Source organism: Mus caroli, unplaced genomic scaffold (assembly GCF_978045245.1).
Source record: "Mus caroli unplaced genomic scaffold, Mus_caroli_1 scaffold_9, whole genome shotgun sequence".
Classification (NCBI taxonomy): domain Eukaryota; kingdom Metazoa; phylum Chordata; class Mammalia; order Rodentia; family Muridae; genus Mus; species Mus caroli.
The window spans coordinates 15,800,182-15,827,001 of record NW_028227264.1 but is presented as its reverse complement, the minus strand read 5'-3'; the positions used below and the strand labels follow the sequence as shown (position 1 = coordinate 15,827,001).

Genomic DNA, 26,820 nt, shown 5'->3' with positions numbered 1-26,820 from the left:
GCCAAATAACATCTCTATGAAAGAGTCATTCGATCGATGTAAAAGGAGTAACAGGCAATCCACAATACCTATATTCATTCATCATTATTGCTAATCAGCCATCATGTAGGAATATTAATGATAGCAGTATGTAGTCTTTTCAAACTATGAAAATATGTTTCTGTGAGGGCTGGAGTGATGGCTCAGCAGTTAAGAGCACTTGCTATTCTTGCAGATGCCCCAGGTTCTGTTCCCATGCTCACATGACAACTCAATCAGCTCTAATTTCAGTTGCAGTGCAATGCCTTCTTGTGCTCTCCAGAGCACCAGGCATGCCATGCACTTGGTCCATATCTATACATGCAAGTAAAATACTGATACAAATAAAAATAATAATTAATTCTCCATGAAATGTTATAGCAGATTCCAGAGGTAAACCAGCAAGCGAAGTGTGGGTAGTATCCAACCCTCCATGGTGTACCAGGAGAGGCATTGTGAGCTCTGACCATCAGCTAATGGGCCACTTCTTGTAACATGGCAAACCATTCAAAGAAATGGAAAACTTTATACGTAAATAAATTTCATATTGCTTGAGTTCATTAATCTTGTACCCAGTATATAGGAGCTATTATAATCTGGATAAGATGATAACTTCTGGTAAATATCATGAGCCTATTGGTTAAAAGCTAAATTGATTCCAGAAAACTTGCCTATTTCTATAGTAGCCGCCATATGAATTTCTACCTTTTATGAACTTTTGATGTGTTGCCTAGAAGATTTCCAATATAAAATAAAAATGTTAACAATATGTATTGACATCATCAAGCAAGACTCAAGCAAGGATGAAGTTCCAAATTAAGGATAAAATTATTCTATCCTCTTTTTCTATAACTTTCCCTGTATTTCATTTAACTGTATCAGTTGCATCCAAATTCATATGTTGATCTCATGATCAGCTTATGTTATAATGAAGAAATCGGTGCCCAAAGAATGAAGTTCCTGGCTCAGGTCTAAAGGTCCGCTTCATTCAGAGATAAGCAGAAACCCAGGGTTTTTAACCCAGACCAGCCCCTTCCTGCCAGAGTAGGAAGGAGTTTGTAGAGCCGTTTTCATAGGTAGGAGTTTACTCTTGCAAAAATTGGAAGGAAATGGTTTAGGAACTCATGTTGAACTAAACCATAGTGCTATAGAGAGAGGCCTGAATGCCAGTCAGAAAACATGAATATGAAATTCCATTCTGTCCTTTGTCAGCCTCGTGGACGTAGGCAGTTTATCTACTTTACACTTGGATCTTACCCCAGACACTCAGAAATGATACCTTTTTCTGCTTCAAATACTAAATTTCATCCTGAAAAATGGAAAAATAATTCCATCCCTTCCTGGTGTAGTTGGGGGCAATCAAATGAAAACACAAAAACAACAACAAAATGTAAAACAATTTGGAAATTGTAAAGTATCATCATCCGTGCATTTGTCATTAGAATAAAAGTTACCTGACCAAAGAGATTTACTCGCCTTAGATCTGGTGAAACAGCTCTGGAAGAGAAAGATTAACCTGCCATGGTTGAATATTCTTTCTGGTTCAGAATAGGAGAAGCAGATGCAGGAGACTAGCAAGTCTGAAACCAGGCTGTTCCATACAGTGAGACGTCTTTACAGTGTGTGTGTGTGTGTGTGTGTGTGTGTGTGTGTGTGTACACGCATGCTCACATGTATGCGTGCATGTGTGCATGAATGCACGTGCATACTAGAGTACTCTAGGATGATTAGTGATAATGCCATAATTTTGAATAAATACAGGATCCAAAGATGAAAACATCTTGAGTGAGTAGATTTTATGACAACAGCTGAGGTAGAGTTTAGCCTTATTTTTTCAAATGTAAAGCATGTGACAGCATATAAAAGAATGCTTTGACAATGAAAAAAAAAACAGACTGAGGGAACAAAGCAGCATTTATATTTTCTCAGAAAAGAAGTGGCTTTATGGCTCATGTGTAATAAATAGAATGGATTTTTGTTGAAAAGACATAAATATTATGGTGGCTACTGGTTTTTTTTTTGTTGTTGTTGTTGTTTGTTTGTTTTTTGTTTTTTTTATTGGGAAGAAGGGAAGACTTTAGGGGTGGCTTTGCTCTTGTGATTGGCAGATATCGATGGTCTAGAGAGTAGCGCAATCGGTGGCCAGTTGATGGCGTCAGCTTCAGTGGAGTCACCTTTCACCCAGAGCAGGAGACTTGATGACTCCACGGTAGCAGGTAAGACCTTCACCTCTGAGTGTAAAATGTACATACATTACACATGTCACCAGCAATCAAACTGTTAATGGTGGCTTCAATAAATTATGGCTTTGTCTGGGGGTGAAGGTAGCTAATGAAATTGCCCAGCTGAGACAGTGGTGTCCCGTTAATTATTTATGATCACTGTGTGAAACCTGACCCAACACGATCTAATACATTGTATTTCCCATTGTAGAATTACATGTAACTCAGAATTGCTGAGCTGAGGCCTGGAGAACCTCAGACCCTTCGTTGTCATTCCTTTTGTCTCTGAAAAGTGGCCGATACCCCTTTTCTTGTAGGTGTTGCGTTTGCCCGTTATATTTTGGTTGGCTGCTGGAAGAACCTGATTGATACTCTGTCAACTCCCTTGACTGGTCGGATGGCAGGAAGCTCCAAGGGGTTGGCCTTCATCCTTGGAGCTGAGGGTATCAAAGAGCAGAACCAGAAAGAGCGAGATGCCATCTGCATGAGCCTTGATGGGCTGAGGAAAGCTGCGCGACTGAGCTGTGCACTTGGTACCTGTGGGGATCCCTGACTCTTGGCCTGGGGGAGGGTCTCGTCAGAACTCACTGGTCAATGCATCATTCACAAGGGGTTCTACTGGTATGTCTCTGGAGAACACAATTAATGGGTAGCTGTTTGTCTCTCTGAAGGGGTTGCTGCTAACTGTGCCTCAGCTCTTGCCCAAATGGCAGCTGCATCCTGTGTCCAAGAGGAGAAAGAAGAAAGGGAATCCCAAGAGCCCAGTGATGCCCTAGCACAAGGTAACAGCTGCAGGCCAGGATCTACCTGGTGATACCACTCACTAGCAACTGGTCCCCATTCTATGTGTGACACAGTAGGTAATTGCCACTAGTCAGGACCCCCCACCCCCACCCGCAGCCACAGGCCTGAGTCTGTTTTAGATGAGGGAACTTAGCTAGTTTTGATGGTGTCTCCTCCTCACAAGAGAGTCATACAGGCAACCAGTGACAAGGAAAGTACAGTTGGCTGCTGACAAGAGTGCCAGGGGCCCACCTGGCAGAGCCTCCACCTGGGTCATCTTCAGGCTGCTAGAGCACACTAGATATCCCTCTGGCAAATTGGCCAAAGTTCTGAGGGTAAAAATCAAATAGAATCTATAAAAGGGGGCCCGAAAAACTTCACTCAGGAAAACCTGGGTTTTGTGGACACAAGAGAAGGTCAGTGAAACTGATAATCTTCTAGACACAAGGAAAGAAAATGTCTTTCCTAATACCAATGGAAGATGCAAGGCATCCATCAGGCTGAAGGAGAAATACAAGCATGATCCAAATTATACTGATGCTATCTGTGCATAGCTAGTCATAGAAATGTGTGTTCTTAGCAAAGACAAGCAATTTAGGTCACTGTTCCACAAATTTGAGTAATATTTAGGAACCTGTTAACAAGCAATATAGTTCTTATAGATCTGGAAGAAGGGGGAAAAAAGGAATCAAAGCCAACTTAAGTATTGTATGCCTATTAACTACACACAAATATGCACATTTAGCCACCTGTAGTGGTGAACATCTGTATGCCAGACCTCAAGAGTTTGAGGTGACAGGGTCACAAACTTGAGGCCAGCTTGAGTTGCACGGCAAAAACTTACTCAAAAATTTAAATGGTAGGGTCTAGAGAGATGGCTCAGCAGTTAAGAGTGCTTGCTCTTCAATCATAAGGACCACAATTCTCAGATCTTATCTCCCAAATTACAAGTCAGGTACAACATAAAAGCCTTCCCTCCACGCTAGTTCTCAGGGATACAGCATCCTAACTCTGGTCTCCACAGATCTCTGCAGGTTTCTGTAGATGCACTAGTATGCATGCCTACACATATGTGTGTGCGTACATTCATACACACACACATAAGTAAATAGAGTTCCTGTAGCTGGAGAAATGGATCACCCGTTGAGAGCACTAGCTGCTCTTCCAGAAGACCCAAGTTATATTCTCTGTACCTGTGTGGTGGCTCACACCCATCTGTAAGGTTCTGACATCCATTTCTGACCTCTGAGGGAGCCCACATACAGATGTGCCCATACATACATGCAAATAAAACACTCATACACATAAAATAAATATTTTTAAATGTTTAATTTTTTTCATTACAGTTTCTAAAAAAGAACACTTTACAAAGCTAAAAAATGTTCTAATCATAAACAAATACAAAATGAAATTGGTCTTATATTCATGAGGCACATAGTGTTTTCCTAAAAATAACCTTCTCCTTCTGACATGAAACTGGCTGAGTCACTTGAAGACAGTTTTCTCTATTCCTTAGCTCTGAGTTATCACCCACCACATCTGGTAAGTGGAAAGCTTTCTTTAAGGGTGGCACTGCCATTTGGCCTTGTGTTAGGACTTAGCATGAATGATGTGCCAAACCAATTTTTGTATTCTTCCTCAGATATCACCACTCTATTTTATTTCAATAAGGCATCATTTATAGCTTACAGATACAAGTGTGGATTCCGGGGATAAAACTGCATCATGAAAGAAGTCATCCTTGTGCTCCAGATACATACACATAGTTTTTTAGATGACCACATCAGAAATAATATTAATATCAGAAATAATATTGATATCAGAGATACTTACTTGCATACTGCCAAGAATTTCTTGATTTTTATAAATTGAGGTATACAAGGAAGGATGAAGAATCTGGAAACAGATGTTTGGGCTGGAGTTAGCACATGGAGCCCACCCTCACTAGTGTTATGTCTCACTAGACCCATGGGTGGGCTGGAAGGAACTGCACCTAGCTCGGGATCCATCTGACCCTAGAGCCACAGAGCAGGGGTCACCAGTGAATGGGGTCTTGTCTGACCATGACTTTGCATGTGGACGATGGAGACCTGCTAAAGAGGTGCTTGCAGCCAGTGAAGTATATCATTTCCCTTTTGCTCTTGCATGAGAACACACTCTTTCATTTCCATCTTGTCTCTCTCCCTTTCTGTCTCCCTTACTCAGACTGCTATTTTAATAAATGTCTTTCTGGCACAGTGAAACTAAAAGTGGAGCAGAAACTGGAGCAGATGGGGAAGGTGCAGGGGGTGTGGCTGCACACAGCCCACGTCTTGTGCATGGATGCCATTCTCAGCGTAGGCCTGGAGATGGGAAGCCACAACCCGGACTGCTGGCCACACGTGTTCAGGTGCATGATGATATCCCCACCCCTAACGGCACAGCCCCTGCCTTGGGAAGCCTACGGTGGTAGAGAGGGTATGGACTCCAGAGTCTGCAGCATCTCAGCAGAGCGTTCACCGTTTAGATACGTTTTTAGTGAGACACAGAAAAGAGGACAAGAGATAAGTACCTGCTGCACGTATGTTGCAGAGTACAGAATGGCAGAACTGGATTCAAGGAATTGTGATTAATCTGTTGGCATTGCCGTGGGGGACAGACAGATTATAGCAATGGAGAAAACGCTGCTATCTTGAGTAGCAGATAGAACACAACCATGCAGTTTGAATGAGATTACAATGTCTTTTCTCTTTACAAAAAAGGACCCTGGATAACGCACATTAGTATATACAGTGCCTCATGAAAGACATCTAGTTTAAGTGGACAAAGAAACACAATAAGAACAGAATAATACATCTCTGCAAAGCACCACTAAGAATTTGACTCTTAAGTTTTGTGGCATGGAAGTAAAGAGAGTCCCAGTCAGCACCTGTAAAATAAAAACAAAATGGCGACCACTCAATAGTGCAACTCTTAAGGCTAAGTCAAGAACCCCATCTCCCCAGGCCCTGGCATCAGACCAGAAGAAAGAAATCGAGCAGATCACCCCTGGAAAGAGAAGAGTCAGATGGTAACCCAGCGAGATCTGAGTTCAGTTTGACTTCACTAAAACAAAGATAGCTCCAAGTGCTAGTTGAGTTCCTAAGAGAAAAGTATGCAGAATGCCTAAGGGTTGTAAAACTAACCTGTTACATGTAGTTTTAAAAACACACTACCGGTAGCCTTAGCTCTGGAGCGGTGACTGAGCCACCAGCCCCTCTCAGCTCAGCCCGGATTGATCTAACCACCTCCCCACCCAGCTTCTCTCTTTCTACCTTGCCTTTGCTCCATGGATAGAAAACATTTGGACAGCTTTATTACTTTAGAACTTTCTGGCTAGCACAATTTCTGGGCACAGAATCTCCTGCCTGGAAAGGCATGCCCTCACCAATTATCTCCATTTTTCCTCCTGCCCTAAACTTATTAGCTACCCTGTATCAGCTAGCCCCCACCAACCTCCTTGGTCCCTGCCCATAGCAGAAGTTGCAGGCCCTAGCTGCCCTGAGGCCGTACATGACTGCTGCTGCTTTCTTGTTTAAAAGCATGCAGAAAAGGCCCTCTTTTTCCCTCCATCTGCCTTTTCCTCCTGGAACCTGGAAAGCCTTCTTCACTGACAAAATCAAGAACCAGTTAGGGAACCAGACCTTAGTATCAGTACCTCCCCCTACACCAACCATCGTGAAAGGAACATGTGAAAGGACCAGGATATAGCAGCCTGGAGCAAAGTGGAGTGAGAAAGAGAACCTGATAACCTGATGTTTTGCCTTGGTCTTACAAAAAAAAAAAAAAAAAAAAAAAACAAAGGGAAGAGATTCAGGAGGCACCCAAGCAATATATGTGAATTCAACAAACTCCCTAACTATAGAACACCAGAATAGTTTATCAGGATGCCCATTGACAGCAACTAAATTATCTGAGATGTCTTAGAATGCATCTTAATCTTAAGTTCAATTAGGAACAAACCCTTTGGAAGTTGGCAGTTGCACATGTCTGTTCTGTTCCTGCCATGCTAGGGGATCCCCCTTATCCTCATTCCATACTTGGACACAGGTATTTAGAGCTATCAGCATCTGCCACATCATAGCTGGGTAGATGTCTACTGTGTCAACAGAGCCTGTCCACTAAGCATGTTCGTTTGGGATCCTTTCGTCAGGAAGTGCTTCTCAGCTAATCAGAGCATAGGACAGAGGGAGAAGGGATGCCTCAGGGAAAGGTTTCAAATAGGTTGTCTAGTAAAGCAGTAACCTAAGCAACACAGAAGTGGTAAACAGAGTTCTATTGCCTGTCTTTTCCCCAGCAGTGATGAGTGAGAGAATTTAAGGAATCGCTTACCCATGCCAAGGCTGGCCCAATTCAAAACAAATCTTCTGTCTCTAAGTAGTAAGAAACATAGTGAGGAAATGGCAGTGCAAAATATGATAAAAGGAAAGGAGGAAAGCTGAGGCAAACTCCAGGGGTAGCTAGATTTCGTTTTACCTCACTGTGGGATGAATAGAGTCGGAAGAGCTGGGTTACAGTATTCACTTCCTGTTTGACTCTCTCTAGGGTGTGTGAGTATGTGGGTACACTGGAGCACACCCACTTCAGCGATGGTATCTCCCAGCCCCCTCTGACCATCCATCAGCCACAGAAGACATCTGGGAGCTCTGGCCTCCTTGGGGAAATTGAGTTTACGAGCTCATCCCAGGAGCAGAGCCTGGAGCAGGGCCCTTCCCTGAACACAACCCCTGTGGTCCAGCCACACTCCATCCAGGAGCTTGTTCGGGAATGTAGCCGTGGCCGGACCTCGGACTTCCGGGGAGGTAGTCTGAGTGGGAACAGTGCTGCCAAGGTGGTGCTCAGCCTTTCTACCCAGGCCGACAGGTATGCAAGGCCAACTCACTCTGGGGATGCTTAAGCATGGATTGACCGTCGGCTATGCCTGTATTAATTTGTCTGGTCTCAAAATCAGCCTGGGGATAACAATGCGTTAACCAGTTACTAAAAATGCTTTCCATCGTGTGTGTGTGTGTGTGTGTGTGTGTGTGTGTGTGTGTGTGTGTGCATGTGTATGTATAAGTGTATATGTATGTAGGAAACCCTTGCCTGTCCTTCAAGCACTATCTACTTGTTTGTTTGTTTGTTTGTTTGTTTGTTTTGCTTTTTGAGGCAGTATTTCTCAAGCTTATCAAGTAAGCTACCTGGCTGACCAGCAAGTTCCAGATCCAGACTTGTACGTGCCTCCTTCACACCAGGGTTTGTTACAAGTGTGAGACATTACACTCTGCTTTTTTATGTGAGCTCGGGGGTTGAATCCAGCTTCTTGGGCTTGCAAGGCAACAATCAATGGATATCAACTGAACTGTCCCCATCCCTCTTTCCATTGTCTTCCTTCCTACCACACACCATTTTTTGAATGAACCATCCTCTAATGCCTGAGTTCCAGGTCTGAAGTGGACTACCTGAAATTTAGTCTATGGTTTTACTATCATGTCTGACTTCCTTGCCAGTAAAATAAGATTCTTTTTAAAAGTAATTTTCAGAGGGTAGTTATGAGGTTGAATTAAGTAATACTTAAATTTTAGTGACTCTTGCTACAAAACCCCTTACTATGGGTTGTAGAAATAGCTCAGTGGACAATGTGTTTATTGCACAAAGATGGAAATCAGAGTTCAGATTTGCAGGCCTCACATAAAAGGCCAGGCAGGCCTGGTAGCTCCCTGAGATCATACCACTTGGGAGTTGAAGACAGGCTCCCTAAGCCAAACCAGTTACCTAGGCTAGCAAAAATTGTCAAACCCTGGATTCAGTAAGAGAACCTGCAGCAATAAGTGGAATGAAAAAGCTCAAGATGGAAAAAACAATCAAGGAAGACACCCATTGTCAACTTTAGGTTTATGCACGTGTACACACACACACACACACTCATACTCACAAAATAAAATAATAAAAACATTCCCACCCGTAAATATGGTACTTACTGATGTCTAAGAACCACATTAAGGTAAAGAAGGCAAATCAGTTGCTGCCTCAAATGTTTGACAACAGGGTTTGGTTCTGGGAGTGCTTGTGATCACCAGCCACACCACATCCCCTTATTTATCCCTTAAAGTATAGTTGTTACACCCAGGCTTCCTACCAAAAGGGCACAGCGGAGGTGCTAGGGCAGCAGGCTGAACACTGATTCACTGGCTGGGCTCCGACAGCCTGACTTCCTGTTCTAACTTTGACATTGAGGAGCCTGCTGGTTTCTATAGAAACGGTTAAACCTAGACTCACTTTTCCCCCACTGAGTCACACAATTTGTACATGTTCTAACTGGTAGAAAATCACTTGCTTCTAGGTATCCAATAAATTGGCTATTAAAGTGTTTTAAAATCCAGGAAGTGGTACACGGGTGTCAGGAAGAGTATAGCACACTCGTGTAGTCTGTTTACTAGAGCATAAGAAAAAGAAATGGTTAACGATCTAGAAGCAAACTAGAAAATCCAGAAGCAAACTAGAAAATAGCAAATGAGATGTGTGTGTACTGTGTGTACTGTGTGTATGTGCTGGTGTGTGTGAGTCTTGGATATGAGTGTGTGTATGTATGTGCAGGTGTGTGTTGGGTATGTGCTGTGTATGCTATGTGCGTGTGTGTTTTGTGTGCTGTGTTTTTCTATCGAATATCTACTGCCAACATAAGGCCTCAGTTGCAAATATAATTATCTTGAAGTAGACACAAAAGACTTTAATAGAATTTCTTGGAAGAATTACTCAAAGAGGCAATTTATTATAATTAAATATCTATTAATACTGGCTACAAAAATAAATTTTAAAGTTTGTTAAATATTTTTATACAAAGCATGGTATGCTGATAATCATTATTTTGGATGACCCCCTTCATATCAATGTCTCTGTGTGTGTGTGTGTGTGTGTGTGTGTGTGTGTGTGTGTTGTTCTCTTTTTGTCTCACTTTCTGTCTGGGAATGGTCAGTTTACTCAAAAAGATAGGTCTTACACGTAGGCTAAGGTCTTGAGCCCCTCTGCTTCCTCTGCCTGAGATCATCTGCTGAGATTCAGCTCCCATGCTCAGACTGCATCCTGTTCTCTCAAAGCATCCAATGGACAGGCCATAATAATGAGATGACAATATAAATTAACATTAGTTAGTGGCTATGGTATCAAGCACTTTCCCAGACACTTCACACAGACCAGACAAAACTCCAGGCTCCCCAGCCATGAGTTATGAACTTTATTTCTTAGAGGAGGAAATATAGGTCAGTGGAGTCAACTAATTTGTTTTAAGCCATTACACTTTAAAATGATAGAGCCAGCAAATGCTTCAGAGTTTCTAGAGATTCTTGCTACTTACAGACAGAATCTAAGAGCAGAACAAAAGTACAAGGACTTTTTTTTCTTTTCCTTTCTTTTTCTTTCTTTCTCTCTTTCCTTCTTTCTTTCTTCCTTGTTGATGTTGTTTGGGTTTGTTTATTTTGTTTTGTTTTGTTTTGTTTTAAGATAGAATCTCATGTATCTTAGGCTGATCTCAAATTTGCTATGTAGCCGAGGACTGCCTTGAACTTACTTCTTCGCCTTCACCTCCTAACTACTAGGATTATAGAGCTGTAACACCAGAACCCTAGGCTTTGGGCATGCTCTGAAAATACTCTACAAAGGAAGCCGCATCCCAGCCACTAACTCTGCAGAGACAATTTTTAATCTTTCTAAATGTATATTGACATTTTACCCACATGTATGCCCATGTCCCACATGTTCACAAGGGTTGCGGAAGAGAGCCCAGTGTCCCCTGGAACTGGAGCCGCAAATGGTTATGAGCAACCATGTGCTGGGAGTTGAACATGGGTCCTCTGAGAAATCAGCCAGTGCTCTTAACTGCTGGGCTGTCTATCCAGCCCTAAAATTACAGAATTTTAATTATGCATGGCACTCTGATACCAGATCACAATGGATGACATTTTGATAAAATACTTTAGTACTCATTACATATGAAATTATTTCATGCACTAAAATGATCAGAACTATTTAACATCTTCAAAGGCTCATTCTGGTGTCAAGTAGTAACTTGTGGTTTTGATTTGGCCCTCCCTCCTTATAGACAGAAACAAAAAGGCATGTTCAGTGTTTTCCTGTGATCCCACCAGTCATTTGTGCATCCTTGTCCCTTCACATCCTTGGCTCGTTTTCAAACTAGGTCTTCAACTTTTGTTGTTAAATTTCAGGTGTGTTTACTTGTTCTCTAGGCTGGATTTATAGAATATGTAATATCTTTCCATGCCTCATATTCTAAACTATTTCTGTCTTACAATTTAGTATGTCTTAGTTTAGTTCTTCAAACAGGCTCAAGATTCAATTTTTGTTCAAGACAATGTCCCTTGAGCAGCACATGGCATCCCATACCACTGACATCACCACAGGCTTGGCAGGTAGACCATAGATACCTCACAGCTCACTGTGGCTGTTGGCCCCTAATGTCTTACCTCCTGGAATATCTGGAAGCAATAACTCGTATTCTTTCACATTCTTGCCAAACAGTTAGGAGTGCTTACCACATGTGGCTGGCCCTGAAAGCTGCAAAGATTTTTTTTTTCAAGTATGTTTTGTGGTTTTCTTTGCATCAAAATCCCATGGTTAGTGCAGACTTGTTCACATTAATAATACTTAGGACAATACCATCCATTTCTCTGCAGTGCCTTCACAGCAGTTTTGTTAATTGTATCACCCAGTTTGCCATACACGTTCTGACACCTTCCCACATAATGTATGTTTATTTGCACCCAGGCTCTTTGATGATGCGACCGACAAGTTGAACTTAACAGCCTTGGGAGGGTTCCTCTACCAACTCAAAAAAGCATCTCAGTCCCAGCTTTTCCATTCAGTGACAGACACAGTGGATTACTCTCTGACAATGCCAGGTAATTTTCCCTGAAGAACCTGTTGGTAAGTAAGGAGGAAATAGCCCCAATCTTTGATGCCAGTCCCATGTGTGAAAGATGACAGTAAAAATCATAATTACTACAGATAAAAATACTCATCTGTGTGAGCTGGGCCCATGCTAAGCACTGGATAGGAGTCATCACATTCATTTAAAGATAATGGGAATTTTAAGGAATAGATACATTTACCCCTTGTTTTATACATGAGCTCATCGGGGGATTAGAGGGAAATCCTTTGTCCATTCCAGTACAGCTATGAGACAGGTCTGACTCTCCAGCCTTACTATTTAAACCATTGCTCGTGGCTTTTTCTCTGGGAACACTGTATTCAGTCAAGGAGAGGTTTTGGTCCTGCTGAATGAACCGCCTTGCTAGTGTTGAATAGAGGGCTCTCTCCTTCCTTGATGAGCCATCTCAAACTGTCTCACTAGCTGAGAACACTGCCTTGAGTTTCAACATCTTTTTGTGCTGGAGTCTACTGAACTATACCTACGTTTGGGCTCTCTCGGCTCTCCTTCTTGTAGGTGAAGTCAAGTCTACCCAGGATCAAAAAAGCGCTCTCCACCTGTTCCGCCTGGGGGATGCCATGCTGAGGATTGTGAGGAGCAAAGCCCGGCCCCTGCTCCATGTGATGCGCTGCTGGAGCCTTGTGGCCCCGCACCTGGTGGAGGTGAGATTGGAAGCTGAGAAGAGCCCATAAATGTGAGCTCTAAGGGAGTCCTGCTGCAGAGTCAGCGTAGAGGCTGAGTTTAGAGTGCGACGAGAGCTATCTGTGACCTGGTCACAAGCATTACTGTCCTGATTATATATCAAAGCATCTGAAGGCTCACTCTGAAAGGCAGGGCAACCATGGTGTCACTATGGCCCTGTTCCTTTCCAAGTATACAGCTCAACTAGTTTCCTCGCAAAGCTGGCTTTTTTGTTTTCTTAGGTTCTGCTCTCAACCTGAATCTGGAGCCAAAAGAAAGAGTCCTGAATCAATTCTTTTCTTTGAGGCAACACCTTTGGTTCTTGTGTCTCTTCTGTGATAACTCAGTGACTAAAGACATGATACTTTAGAAGGTGAACCATATATCCTGGTTTCCTCCATAAAATAAATGAATCCTAACATCCTTCTGCTCTCTGAAGGAAAGCAGTTTATAGGATAGGGTTTGATGTTGCCCTATATCTAACCATCTCTGCTCATGATGACTGGCTCTATTAATCACTTTGCCGGTGCTGTGACTCAGGCAACTTAATAGAGGGAAGTCTTTATTTAGGCTTAAGCTCTAAGAGAGCCATGATGGCAGGGAGGCATAGCTGAAGCAGGAAGCTGAGAGGATAATGTCTTCAGGGATAGATAAAGCAGAGTAAGCAAACTGAAGGTAGTGAGAGAGGCTATAAAATCTCAAAGCCCACCCCTAGGGTCACTTCCTCCAGCAAGGCTGTGCTACCTCCCCAAACAGTGTGCCAGCAGGGGATCAGGTGCTCAAATAAATACCCTGAGCCTATGCGGATCATTGCTCATTCAAACCACTGGCTACGTAACAAAACATTATTGCCATATTTACAATGATAACCGTTCATAAGTGTGCTGTAGTGCTTACCTAGTAAAGATATATAAGAAAATATTTCATAGAAGTTAATTTATTTGCCTGAGGATAGACTATTAAGGAAGAACGGTAGAAAAATACCAATTTAGTCAAGGCCAAAGACTGTATCAGCTGGGTATTATGCTGTAATTAGCTATACCGAAAGCTTGGGAGTTTCAAACAAAAGCCATTTATTTAGCTCATGATCCTCTGTATTACAACTTGAAGAAAATGCTCTGGTAATTCTGGTCTGAACTACCGTGCTGCCTAGTTTTATTCCAGCTCAACCAAGCTAGAGTCATTTGGGAAGAACCCCCATCAGGTTGGCCTTTGGGCAAGCCTGCGGAGCATTTTCTTGATTGACATTTAATGTAGTCAGACCCAAATCACTATGTGTGATGCTACCTTGGGCTGGTGGTCCAGGGTATATAATAAAACAGTCTATGGGCTAGAGAGATGGCTCAGCAGTTAAGTGAACTGACTGCTCTGCCAGAGGTCCTGAGTTCAATTCCTAGTAACCACATGGTAGCTTACAACCATCTGTAACAGGGTCTAATGCCCTTTTTGGTGTATCTGAAGACAGCTGCAGTGTACTCATATAAATAAGATAAATTTTTAAAAGATTAATAAAGCAGGCTGAGCAAACCATAAGGAGCAAGACAGTGAACAGCACTCTTGCATGCCTTCTGCAGCATCCTTGCATGCCTCTTGCAGTGCCCTTGCATGCCTGCTACGGCACCCTTGCATGCCTTTTGCAGCACCCTTGCATGCCTTCTGCATCAGTTCCTGTCTCCAGTTCTTTTTCCCATCTTGAGTTTCTTCCCTGACTTCCCTTAATGATAGACTGTTTTCTGGAAATATAAAATGAAATAAACCCTTTTTTTTTTCCTCCAAGTTGTTTTTGGTCATGGTGTCTTTGCATAGAAATAGAAACCCTAAGGAAGACAGCTAGCTTGACTGAGCTCACATGGTTTTCCTTGTATGCTGTAGTCCACTGATACAAAGACTGGTACAAACTGGTTCTTGGTAGCTTTAACTGGGTAGGAGGGGGGCATAGTTCTCTTTCTACATAGACTCTAATATAGGTTTGCCTCTGACAAACAGTCCCCACTTATTCACATGGTCTCCTTAGGATTCCCCCAGACAGTAACAGCACAAACTTCCTATCAGTTTTTTTTTTTTTTAACATATGAAATGATCTCTGTTATGCCATTACACAAAGCAAGTTCCAGGTCAAAGTTGAGAGCCAGTGTGGAACAAAATCAATAAAGAACATTAGATCCAAACTGTGTGAAACAATTTGAGTTCTCATTACAACTGCCCCATCTCACTAGGGGACAAATGATCTTAATGTGTTAGGCGGATGACTAAAGATGAACCAGGAGCACTTTCCAGATAGGTGAGCCTGCTCTGTACTGCTGAAGGAAACTTCCATGCTGCATAAAAAAGAAAATAATAGAAACCTTACTCTTCCAGAAGCCTCAAGGTAACATTGAAGTTGTATCTGACCAGTGGTTAAATTTTCAAGTGCAATTTGGTGTACATATCATGTGTACACTAAAATCCCTTAGAAGTTTGTATGTAGACAGAATTACCTTTTCTATCTTCAAATAATGAGGTAGCCTCCAGAAGCCATATTCTCCCTGCTTGACTTCCTGTTGGCATTCGGCCCTCTCTTGTATAGGCTGCCTGCCATAAAGAACGCCATGTGTCTCAGAAGGCCGTTTCCTTCATCCATGATATCTTGACAGAGGTTCTCACTGACTGGAGTGAGCCACCTCACTTCCACTTTAACGAAGCACTCTTCCGGCCCTTTGAGCGCATCATGCAGCTAGAGCTCTGTGATGAAGATGTCCAAGACCAGGTCAGTGCTAGACGGGCTTCTGCATCCATCCTCTCTCCAGGGCAGGCATTTGGTGAGAGCGAGGCAGATACTGTTCTCTGTTTTGCATACTGTCTTCCTAGGCTGGTGACAAAGAGAGATTAAACAATCTGGCCAGGATCACCTAGTGATCGGTGGAAATGAAACACAGAGCTAGAGAATCTGGCTGGATTGATTTGTATCTTATCTAGACCATGTTATCCACCACAGTCATTCTGTCTAATGGGAGACAGATGGAAAGAAGCAAACTCAGTGACCTCATGTATGGCACAGTGGTGGGAGAGAGCGCAACAGGCCCTTTCTCTGAAATCAGCTCAGATGTTGATGGCTTATTCATTTTCTTTAAATGCAATGGCATACTGGCAAGAAAATGAACACTATTAAAATACCCCAAAAGTGACAATCAGAAAGGTGTAGGCACACACATATCCTCTACCCTGGGTTGTTTTGATGAAGACAAAGCTTGTCACACCATGCTCTCAAGGTTGTAGAACCAATGACATCTTACATAGCTTAGTTTTACTTAGGCCAAGCTTAAATATAAACATGAGTAGCATCAGAAAAAAAAAGAGAGAGGAAATGAGGACATTTAGAAGCATAATTCTTCTTTTTTTCCCCAAAAATAAAGTTGGTATTAACTAGATTATAATTTGCCAACTTGAAGGTTCATGTTAGCAAACTGAAGAAAGTAACACATAAGGAGAAGTTAAAAAAAAAAAGAGAGAGATGTTAAAACGACCATGTGTTTAATGTAAAAGAATGTGGTAAAGGTAGAATGGAAGAACCAAGGGCACGGTATGTGTGAGAAACAGCAAAATGCTGGATGTCTATAGAGCCTCGTCCATGATAGCATTGAGGAGACTCAGCATCATCACAGAAATGTACAGTGAACCCACAATGAGTACTGCTTCAGTTACTGGGGTGGTTAAAACCAAAGAGGTAATAACTACAGATAAGTTATAGAGGAAGTTAACGTCAGAATGGATATGGAAGCAGATTCTTTACTTAGTTCAGAACACGACCTGGAAGTTCTTCCAACAGTATGTCCCCAAGAGAAATGAAAAGAAAAAAAACATCCATGCAAGTCTTCTCCACAGATGTTTGTACTAGCCACATCATCAAATGGAATCAAAAGCCAGGGGTGTTGGTTTGTGCCTCCTATTCCGGGACTTAGGAGACCAAGGCAGGAGGATCACAAGAGTGGTCTACTTTTCTTGTTGTGAGAAGGAAGGAAATTGGACTGAGACAAGAAGACAGTTAAAAACGAGAGCTATGTAGATTCTAACTTTGAGGGAGTTGGCAGAATTGCAACCGTGTCAGGTCAAAAACAAAAGACAAGTGAAGAGGATTACTATTACTAGAAATGGGTAATCAGCTGAGCGTGGTGGCGCACACCTTTATCCCAGCACTCGGGAGGCAGAGGCAGGTGGATTTCTGAGTTCGAGGCCAGCCTGGTCTACAATGTGAGTTCCAGGACAGCCAGGGCTATACAGAGAAACCCTGTCTCAAAAAACACACACACACACACAAAAAGAAAGAAATGGTTATATCTAGAAATAGAAATAGTATTACTATTACTAGAAAGTAAAACTAGGATTTTATAATTATAACTAGCTCAGTTTGTTAGGAAGACATATCAGTAAGTGTCTCTGGGGCTGTGGAGATGGTTCAGTCATTACCGGGCTGGCTGGCTAAGCTGGAGGACCTCAGTTAGATCCCAGCACCTATGCAAGAAGCAGGCATGATGGTGCATCGTGTAAACCCAACACTGGTGAACTGGAGACAAGAGCATCCTTAGGGTTCAGTGGCCAGCTAGCCTGGTCAAATCAGCAAATTCCAGGTACAGTGGTTTCAAAAAAAAAATTGGGTAGGAAGCAATAAAGGAAGATAGCCAGTGTCAGCTTCTGACCCTTACACATAAACCCTTGCAAGCTTACAAATTCATGAAGAACAAACCAACAAAAAGGAGATATAGATAATATAAGGATCACAGTTGAAAAGAATGGAATGCTATTGTTTAATGAGCACAGAATTTCAATTTAGAAAGATGACAATATCATGGGGATGGAGAGTAGTAGGAACTGTATTAAAGTGTATGAGCTATATATAACCAGTCATGTGATGCTTGTACTATGCACATTTCCCTGTGATTTACATGATAACTCTTCCCTCAGAGGAAATGATGTAACAACTAGACACCAACTCAGCGTATAAGTAATGAGCCGCACTGTGAACCAGTCTGAGTGAAATTAAGCACATTTTTTTCAAGTGCATGCAGAACAATTTTATAATAGTTTATATGCAAACCTATAAAACAAATCTCAGTAAGTTTAACCAAATTTAAAGCATAGAAGTATATTTTCTATCCATAATGGAATTGCGTTCATAATAAATAAATCGACTTGGGAAATGTACAAGTATTTATAAATCAAACATCAAACTTCCAAGTAACCCTTAAGTCACTGAAGAAATGACAAGGAATGTTTAAAGATGCCTTGAGTGAGAACATGACATACTGAATTTGTGTTATAAATCAGTATTTGTGGGGACATTACAGTTGCAAGGGTTCATATAAGAAGAGAAGACCCTAAATAAAAAATCCTTCTGTGTTTGCTCAATTGACTTGTGATGAAGATGTCATTGCAGTTCAATGGAGGAAAAAGACTGTTTTCAGCCAGTTGTACTTGGACATTTGTAAGAAAAATGATCTTAAACCTTCATCTCCCTCTCTCTCTCTCTCTCTCACACACACACACACACACACACACAATGAAAATTCGCCATGACTTAACATGAACAAGAACTATAAAGATGAGCAAGTCCAAGGTTTCTTGGAAGCAATTCCAGCAATATGACCCTTAAAAAGAAAACTTAATGAGTCAGACCGTACCAAAATTAAACACGTATTCCCTGAAAGATAGAATTAAAATATAATAATAAAAAGATAAACTTGGGGATAGAGAAATTGCTCAGTGGTTAAGAGCACTGGCTGCTCTTCCAGAGGACCCAGGATTGATTCCCAGCACATGATAGCTTACAACTGTCTATAGTGATACACAGACAGACAGACAGACAGACAGACAGACAGACAAAACACACACACATAAATATTTTAAGAAAAAGAGAGAGGAAAGAAAGGAGAGAGGAGAGGAGGGGAGGGGAGGGGAGGGGAGGGGAGGGGAGGGGAGGGGGAGGGGAGGGGAGGGGAGGGGGAGGGGAGGGGAGGAGAGGGGAGGGGAGAGAGGAGAGAGGAGGGGAGGGGAGGGGAGGGGAGGGGAGGGGAGGGGAGGGGAGGGGAGGAGAGGGGAGGGGAGAGAGGAGAGAGGAGAGAGGAAAGAGAAGGGAAGGGGAAGGGGAGGGAAGGGGAAGGGGAGGGAAGGAAAGGAGATAAGCTCAAGGCTGTAAAGTGATTTGCAGATCATAGGTGGGAAAAGACCTGAATCTATAATGCATGGCAATAAGGAGGCAAACACCCAAAAAAAAAAAAAAAAAAAAAAAACCAGAAAGCTAATCCTGTGAAAATTTACTCAGCAGTTTTTCTCTTTCACCAAAATTAACTCAGAAATGGGGGGGGGGGGGGCAGGAGAAATACATGACCTTTCCTGTAAGTTCACTTGTGTTAATTAATCCCGCCCTCCTTCGCCCGTGCAGGTGGTCACCTCCATTGGGGAGCTGGTTGAGGTGTGCTCTGCACAGATCCAGTCGGGATGGAGACCCCTGTTCAGTGCTCTGGAGACAGTGCACAGTGGGAACAAGTCAGAGGTGAAGGAGTACCTGGTTGGGGACTACTCTATGGGTAAGAACGGTTAGGTGATTCTTGCTATAGCACCTTCATTCCTGATGCTAAGTCTCGGGTTATCAAAAGGACAAAAGGAAAAACACTGTCAGCCCACGTCTTGTCAACAGGAAATAGCAGATAGCTAGGATTTGGGATTGGCTGCCGGCCGAGCCAGAGCTCTGAGCTCATTAGGCCCCACTCTTGCTGAGCTGGTATTGCTCACTCTGTCATTGGTCTGTAGAGTTTCTCTCTGAAACCACAGAGGAAAATGTTATAAGATGATCATCCAAAAATACAAATGCTCCAATTTAAAAAAAAAAAAAAAAGATGTTGTCATTCCATAGTACTCAATCTCAGATGCTCAGTAAAATCTAAGAAAATATATCAAACTGAAAAACTCTAAATTCACAAATACATCTGGTCCCTAGCATTTAGGACAGGGTATACTAAGCCAGAATCTATTTATTTTTAAGTAAGAAAAGTGGAAAGTATAATACAGGGGGATCAGAATTAGGGATATTGGGTCTACCTAGAAATAGACTAGCATGCCCGGTGTCCAAGGGTATTGTTTCAATGATCCCTGAGTCCACCCAGACATTCAGAAACCCAGCAGAAGGACTCATGGACAGATCGTACTGCTCTGAAAGGAATTATTACATGGCTTAGGTTTATTCCATGGCTTGTGACTAAGATTCACTATGGTGGTATAATATGGGCACAGCCTGGTTTTAAGGTAAGATGACAAAATCTGGAGGAAGGCGACAGGTTTCCTTACATTCTTGCCTCCCATGGAACATCACACAGAGCACTCTTCCATCAGTAGTGGAAGTGTCAGAACAGGAAGCCAGTTAGAGACCCAATTGAAAACCTGGTCACATAGACACATTGTCCTTGGCATATTCCACATCCCACATGTTCAGTATAGACTAACCTGTTTGCACAGTCTAGAACAGTGAACCACGTTATGAGATAACTTACCTAGGAATATTCTGAGAATCAAGTTCCTAGATGCCAGTCTAGAGCCACTTGATTGACAGCCTTGCCAGTTTTCTTACTTAAAAATATAATCTTGAAAGCGGGATTTCCTAAAATGAGCAGACTCATCCCTATGACTTCAGCACGGGAACTAATAAATAAGTGCATTTCATCAGAGACTTGTCTCAAGGGTCCTTCCCTTGTCTATAGATATTCTACTATTTTTTGTAATCCCATATTTACTGTACTATCATTACTACCCACACATTATTCTAGGCTTATGTTCCTATAGCTCTATCCCCATTTATCCACCCAACTTTCGTCCTAGCCTTCTTACCATTCCCATGTTGGTGAAGCAGCAAGGCGTGGTATCTATTCAGTCAAAAGATCCAAAAATGTTTCTTTTTAAAAAATAATTACTTATTTATTGTATGTATATGAGTGCTCTGTCTATGTGAGTACATCTACATGCCAGAAGAGGACATCAGATCTCATGACAGATGGTTGTGAGCCACCATGTGGTGGCTGGGAATTGAACTCTGGACCTCTGGAAAAGCAGCCAGTGCTCTTAACCACTGAACCATCTCTCTAACCCCCAGAAATTTTTTCTAATCACTCTTTTCTAAAACTTTTTGGGAGGTACTGGGAGTATTAGCACCCTGAAGGGTTAAAAACCATTGTTAAAATTCTATCATCTTCTTCCCTCAGGAAAAGGCCAGGCTCCTGTGTTCGATGTGTTTGAAGCTTTTCTCAATACCGACAACATCCAGGTCTTTGCTAACGCAGCTACTAGTTACATCATGTGCCTTATGAAGTTTGTCAAGGGGCTGGGTAAGTGGAGCCCTCCTTTAATAATTCACAGCCATTGTAGACCCTTCCCAAAATTGTTTTGTAGGGAGGTCTCTAGAGACAGGATACTGAGGGGCCAGCCCTGGTCTTCTTTCTTGTCAGTTCTTGAGGCAGCAGAGGGGAAAGAGCATTGGTGGAGGGTGAGACTTGGTCTAACAAGATATTTAGGGTTGCTGTATAATAACAAACAGTTAACTTATCTAAGGCTAAGTCACTATGCTACTGTATCTGGTTAATTTATCTAAGGCTAAGTTACTATGCTACTGTATCTGGTTAACTTATCTAAGGCTAAGTTACTATGCTACTGTAACTGATTAACTGGGTGAGGTTGAGAGAAGGAGCAGGAGGGTTAACCACAAATTTAAAAGACATTTGCTCATCTGAGAGGCTTACACATGGAGTCAGAGAACCTTGGAAATAAGAAAGTAGAGGGTTGATGCTGTTCTTTTACCTTCTCAATAGATAATTAATACATTGGTCATTCTTTTGTGAACACAAAGAGGTTATTTGACTTGTGTCACCCTTATCCTCCGTGTAAGAGTAAGAGCAAAATGAAGTATCAGGATTCGTAAGCGCTTGCCTCTCACTCTCGCCTCTCGCTCTCCTTCTCCCCTTCCCTCCCCACACCCCACGTGGCCATGGCTGGTCTCTCTTTTTCTACCTTCTCTCTTTCTCTGTCTTTCTACAATAAAGCTCTAAAACCATAAAAAAGGAAGAAAGTCTCAGGATTGACTTGCTCTTAGTCTGAGTTGTACAGTCTTTGCCCTGTTATATTACAACATATATTTGCCATCTTTACCTACAAGGATACTTTCTTAGACCACCAGAAAATTCTTAATACTACTAATACTACCAAGCCTGTGTGTTTTTTCCTGTACGTACATGCACACCAACAATTAATTTATAAAGTAGGTATGATATTAGACTGACAAAAACTAATGATAAAGCCTGGAGAGGGAGATCAACAGTTAAACATATTAGTTGCTTTTCCAGAGGATCTGGGTTCAATTTCCCAGCACCCACATGTCAGCTCACAGTCATCTGTAACTCCAGTCCCAGGGGATATAATTCCCTCTTCAAACTTCCTCAAGCACCAGGCATGTAAGGGGTGCACAGACATGCAGGCAGGCAAATACTCAGACACATAAAAATAAAAGTAAATAAATAAACAAATAGTAAAAATTACACAAAGAAACCAGCGCCAGCAATAGACTGATACCACATCAGGCAGTGTGGTAGCCCTATGAAATGACAACAGGTAGATAGCATACCCACCCTGGATGCAGAACACAGAGGGATTTGGCACACCCCAGCTGAGATGGAGCAAGAGGGACACTGCATCACATTGCTGGCAATAACATATCATCGAATACTTAGGAACTTCTTACTCCTGAAATTTTCCACTCATGTTTTCATGTCACATAGGTCCAGGTACTTAGACCATAGCAAAGGAGAAAAGGCTATACATGTTCCTTGGACAGTTAGACACATCAGGTGTCTGTGAAATATGCAGGTAGAGGCACTTTAAAAAGCATGTTGGAAATTTGAGACTTTATTTTAAAGAAATGTTAGGGACTGAATGTAGAGGTGCCAAATTATTAATGTACACATGAAAGTTATTTTGAAAAGAGAGATTCTATTTTATTTTGTGATTTATGAAGGAGAGAGTCAAGGTGTAAGTCTTGGGGTTCAGTGGGAAAGACAGAACCCTCCATACAGCTGTGCCTCCTGGGTACTGCTTGGTTCCAGAAAGCCTATTTATATAGACTCAGTATATACAACATAAAAGTAACACGTGCTATAATCAAGAAGATAGGAAATGACACTATTGTTTGTTCATTTCCACCTTCCTTTTTCAGCATGAGTTCAACCTGGCCTCTGTTTTAGCTGTAAGATATATAAAAATAAACCAGAAAATAGAGGCCTACAGTTCAAATCTAACTCACTAACAGACTTTCTAAAAAACAGTTTTATTTGACTTTCTGCTATAGCAATAGAAGTGGAGTTACAACCCAGACAGAATGACCTACAAAGCCTGAAGTTCTTGCTCTCTTGCCCTTTACAAAAAGTTTGCCATCCGTCATCTAAAATGTGAACTTGTCTATTTCTTCTGTGTAGAAGCATGCATGCCTTGGTGCTTCTGAATTCTCACTAACACCTAGTAATTATGTCTATTGACTCATATGAAAGGGTGTTTGCTGTTACAATTGCAGACAATTAGCTATAATTATAGTGCTATAAAATGAGTTTATTAGAACCATAGAAATAGATTCATTTATTCATGAGAATAAAAATTATGATTCTCATTTATTTACCTTTAGAAAATCTGTAGTAAGTCTCTGCAACTCTATGAAAATAAGCTACTGTAAGTCTCGTGAGAGCCTCATCTGCAGCACCCGCATGTTTGTTCTCCCTGGGCTCTTCACTTACTATCATCATTTAGTGCCTAGTGCTGGCAGAAGATGAGGTCCAGAGATGAGGCCACGTACCTCATTTCAGGCTTCCAGGCCTGCCTCTGGGGCAGTTCACAGGCCTCAGAAGTCATATCATCCAGCAGCGAAAGGAATTTGTGTGGTGGTCTCAGAAATACCCTCTCAGCCACCAGGAGTATGGGACCAGAACCGAGCAAATATTCCTCATAGGGAGAAAATTCAGAGAGGATTTTTATCAGGTTCTATGAGTTGCTGTAACATTCCCCTTTCTTCCTTGTGTGTACTTTTGGGTACAATGTGAGTATGGGGATCTTCTGTTCTAATTGGAAGCAGGGGTAATTTTGTCCCTGTCCCCACACTGCCCTAGGGGAGGTAGACTGTAAAGAGATTGGAGACTGTGTTCCTGGAGCTGGAGCTACATCTACAGACCTGTGCCTGCCTGCCTTGGATTACCTCAGACGTTGTTCTCAGGTACTGGGGCGTCCCACACACAGCTCCAAGCCCCAAACATGCCTCAGAGGATATTCGTAAAACACTAGCAAATGTCTTTAGCTGAGCCCTAGGAGGAGAGATGGCTTTATCTCCTTTACCTTGTCCTCAAACCTTCCCATCTCCCAGGTTGCTTTTGCCCTTCTGTTTCCTTGGAGGTGGGTCATGAGAAGGGAAAACCAAGTCCCATTTTCCCTATTCTTCTCTGGGGTCCCCTACAGAAAACAATATTGGACATATTCACAGTTACCTTAGTGAATTTATAAAAGTATATAAATCTCAGATGATGAATAATAGCCATTGCTTTATTTACGAGCGAGCACTATTGCATCTGCTTCCTGATATTAATGCTCTCGTCAACTGCCTTTCAAATGCAAATCACAATAACTTTGATTTTTTAGGATCCCCTGTAGTTTTGAGTCCTCTAATAATGATTTATAATCTTTCTATTTCCTGACACTGAGAATTTCCCAATATATAAGTGTACTGTTTGGTGTGGTTTTCTTACTTAGTTATTGGCCAAGATCTACAAAATGCCCTTAAAGCCAATATTCCTTAGTGGGCGACTTGCCAGTTTGCCACGAAGACTTCAGGAGCAGTCGGCAAGCAGTGAAGATGGGATTGAATCAGTCCTGTCAGATTTTGATGATGACACTGGTAAGTCAGTTGATTTGACTATGATTATTTTTATGTTCTTAATCCCAGACTCTTAGGATATAAATTAAGTTAGTTTATAGATCTAAGACTAGTCATCCACTTCTATGGTTTTTTAAAATAATTTTATACCAGGATAAATTTAACCAGGGATTCCAAGGATTCCCTAAAATCAACACCAACTTGTTCTTCTTACATGGATGCCTCTTTATAAAGCCATTATAGCTATAGAGATTCCACCAAGTGAGTTTTGATTTCTCTTGAATTTTGCAAAGTCAGATAAGATTGTACTGTAGTTTAAGTGGGCTAGCAATAGCCTTCACTAGTTTCAAGAAAACACAACTATTTCCCCTCAGACTATTTGACTAGAAACAGGGGAAATTAAGCCATTGCTGGAGAGAGACTATATTTGTGGTAAGTGAGGCTAATAGACTTGGGAAAAGAATACTTTTAGAGCATTTGTTTTTAAGTAGAGTCCATGCAATCTCCTGTGAACCAGACTACCATCTAGTAAGTCTAAGTGGTTTTCCGGTGAACTGAGTCCTGGTCACGCCTGGGGTCTGTCATCTCAGAAGACCTTGTCCAGTTCACATCTAGAAATATGAAACACATTCAGAAATAGGCCTCCTTTCCAAGCACTGGCTGTTTCAAACACTGTTGGAGGATGTTTTTATTTTTATCTTTCAATTATAGGGGTGGTTAGAAGTTTACAGTGTTTGAGAGATCATTTCAAATAGTAAGGCCTCTGTCAATGAGAGAGAACATTATAGGGAGGAACAGATATCTAATGTCACAAATAAATTATGAAAAAGAATAATTTTGATTTAACATTGGAGCCTTTAACCAATGTAATCCTGAGCAGAAACTAATATCGCTGTCTATAATAATGCTTTGGATATTGACTTGTACTAAAGGGAGAGAGAGAGAAGGAAAGACATACACGCCTGTCTTAGTGTTTTACTGCTGTGAACAGACACTATGACCAAGGCAAGTCTTATAAAAAACAACATTTAATTGGGGCTGGCTTACAGGTTTAGACATTCAGTCCATTATCATCAAGGTGTGAGCATGGCAGTATCCAGGCAGGCATGGTGCAGGCAGAGCTGAGAGTTCAATGTCTTCATCTAAAGGCTGCTAGTGGAAGACTGACTTACAGGCAATCGGGATGAGAGTCTTAAGCCCACACCCACAGTGACACACCCATTTCAACCAGGCCACACCTCCAGATAGTGCCACTCCCTGGTCCAAGAATATACAAACCATCACAACGCCTATTAGACTAGTAGTAGTATGGTATACAACCAGAGCAGAAGCTAGGGATGCAGAGACGGAGAGTCCCAAGGGCTCACTAGCCAACCAGTCTAGCCCAAATGGTGAGTTCCAGGTTCAGTGAAAGACATTTCCTCATAAGATGGAGATTGATTGAGTACGGCGGATAACTTCTAGCTTCCACATGTGCATGTGTGGCTGCATGCATCTGTACACATATGTACACCTAATCACTTCTCAGAATGATATATTCTCAGAAATCACCATGGATTTTCAAGGTACATACTACTTTCCCCATCCAATGGAAAATGCCAGTATTTACAAATCTAGATAAAATATATAAAAACAGAAGCATATATAGAATATGTAGAGCTAGGCACAATGGTATCTTCTTCTGTCAACTATTACCAATGTACACAACTGGTCATTGTTGAGTTAACTCTCCAACCTAAATATGCCCCAGCAATGAAAACACAACTCAGTTAATATGAATACATGCTGTGCGCCTAGATTGGTCAGATCTACCGCTACACTACCATCTTCCACATCTATGAGATCCCTTAGAACTTGCAGTTTCTCCAGGCCATATGCTTCTGCTTCGCTTTTCTTCTTCCTCCTCCTCCTCTGCGTCCTCTCCCTCTTCCATTTTCTCCTTCTTCTCTCTCCACCTTCCACTCCACCTTTCCTTTTATCTGCCCAATCATTATTTTACAAATTAAGGTGGGAAGCAGGCTTACAGGAAATCACCTGAGTGCTGACTCATTCCTTGTACGCAGCCCCTCACAAGATTAACATCAAATAGAATTAGCCCCAGGGCTGTCTGTCCATAACTGGTCATGTGTGTTTTTCATCTTTCTCTCTTCATATTAGTTCAAGCCAAAGTCTAAAACATTGCATTAAATCTACAGTTGTTTCAGTTAGTGTATTATAAAGTTAAAGTGTAGAGAGGCCTACCTTGCCCTCAG

At 41.8% G+C, this 26,820-nt stretch overlaps 1 protein-coding gene across 1 annotated transcript in view; it reads left to right on the top strand.

Annotated features, from left to right (window-relative positions):
• Arfgef3 (ARFGEF family member 3) overlaps positions 1-26,820 on the top strand; it is a 164,881-nt gene that overhangs the window by 119,470 nt on the left and 18,591 nt on the right. The window contains exons 15-26 of the mRNA XM_021173858.3: positions 2,127-2,234; positions 2,558-2,773; positions 2,912-3,022; positions 5,262-5,412; positions 7,587-7,904; positions 11,802-11,935; positions 12,481-12,626; positions 15,212-15,391; positions 19,061-19,205; positions 20,871-20,993; positions 23,811-23,914; positions 24,445-24,589. Of these exons, the coding sequence (XP_021029517.1) occupies positions 2,127-2,234; positions 2,558-2,773; positions 2,912-3,022; positions 5,262-5,412; positions 7,587-7,904; positions 11,802-11,935; positions 12,481-12,626; positions 15,212-15,391; positions 19,061-19,205; positions 20,871-20,993; positions 23,811-23,914; positions 24,445-24,589 (1,881 nt within the window). The remainder of the gene's footprint in view (positions 1-2,126; positions 2,235-2,557; positions 2,774-2,911; positions 3,023-5,261; positions 5,413-7,586; positions 7,905-11,801; positions 11,936-12,480; positions 12,627-15,211; positions 15,392-19,060; positions 19,206-20,870; positions 20,994-23,810; positions 23,915-24,444; positions 24,590-26,820) is intronic.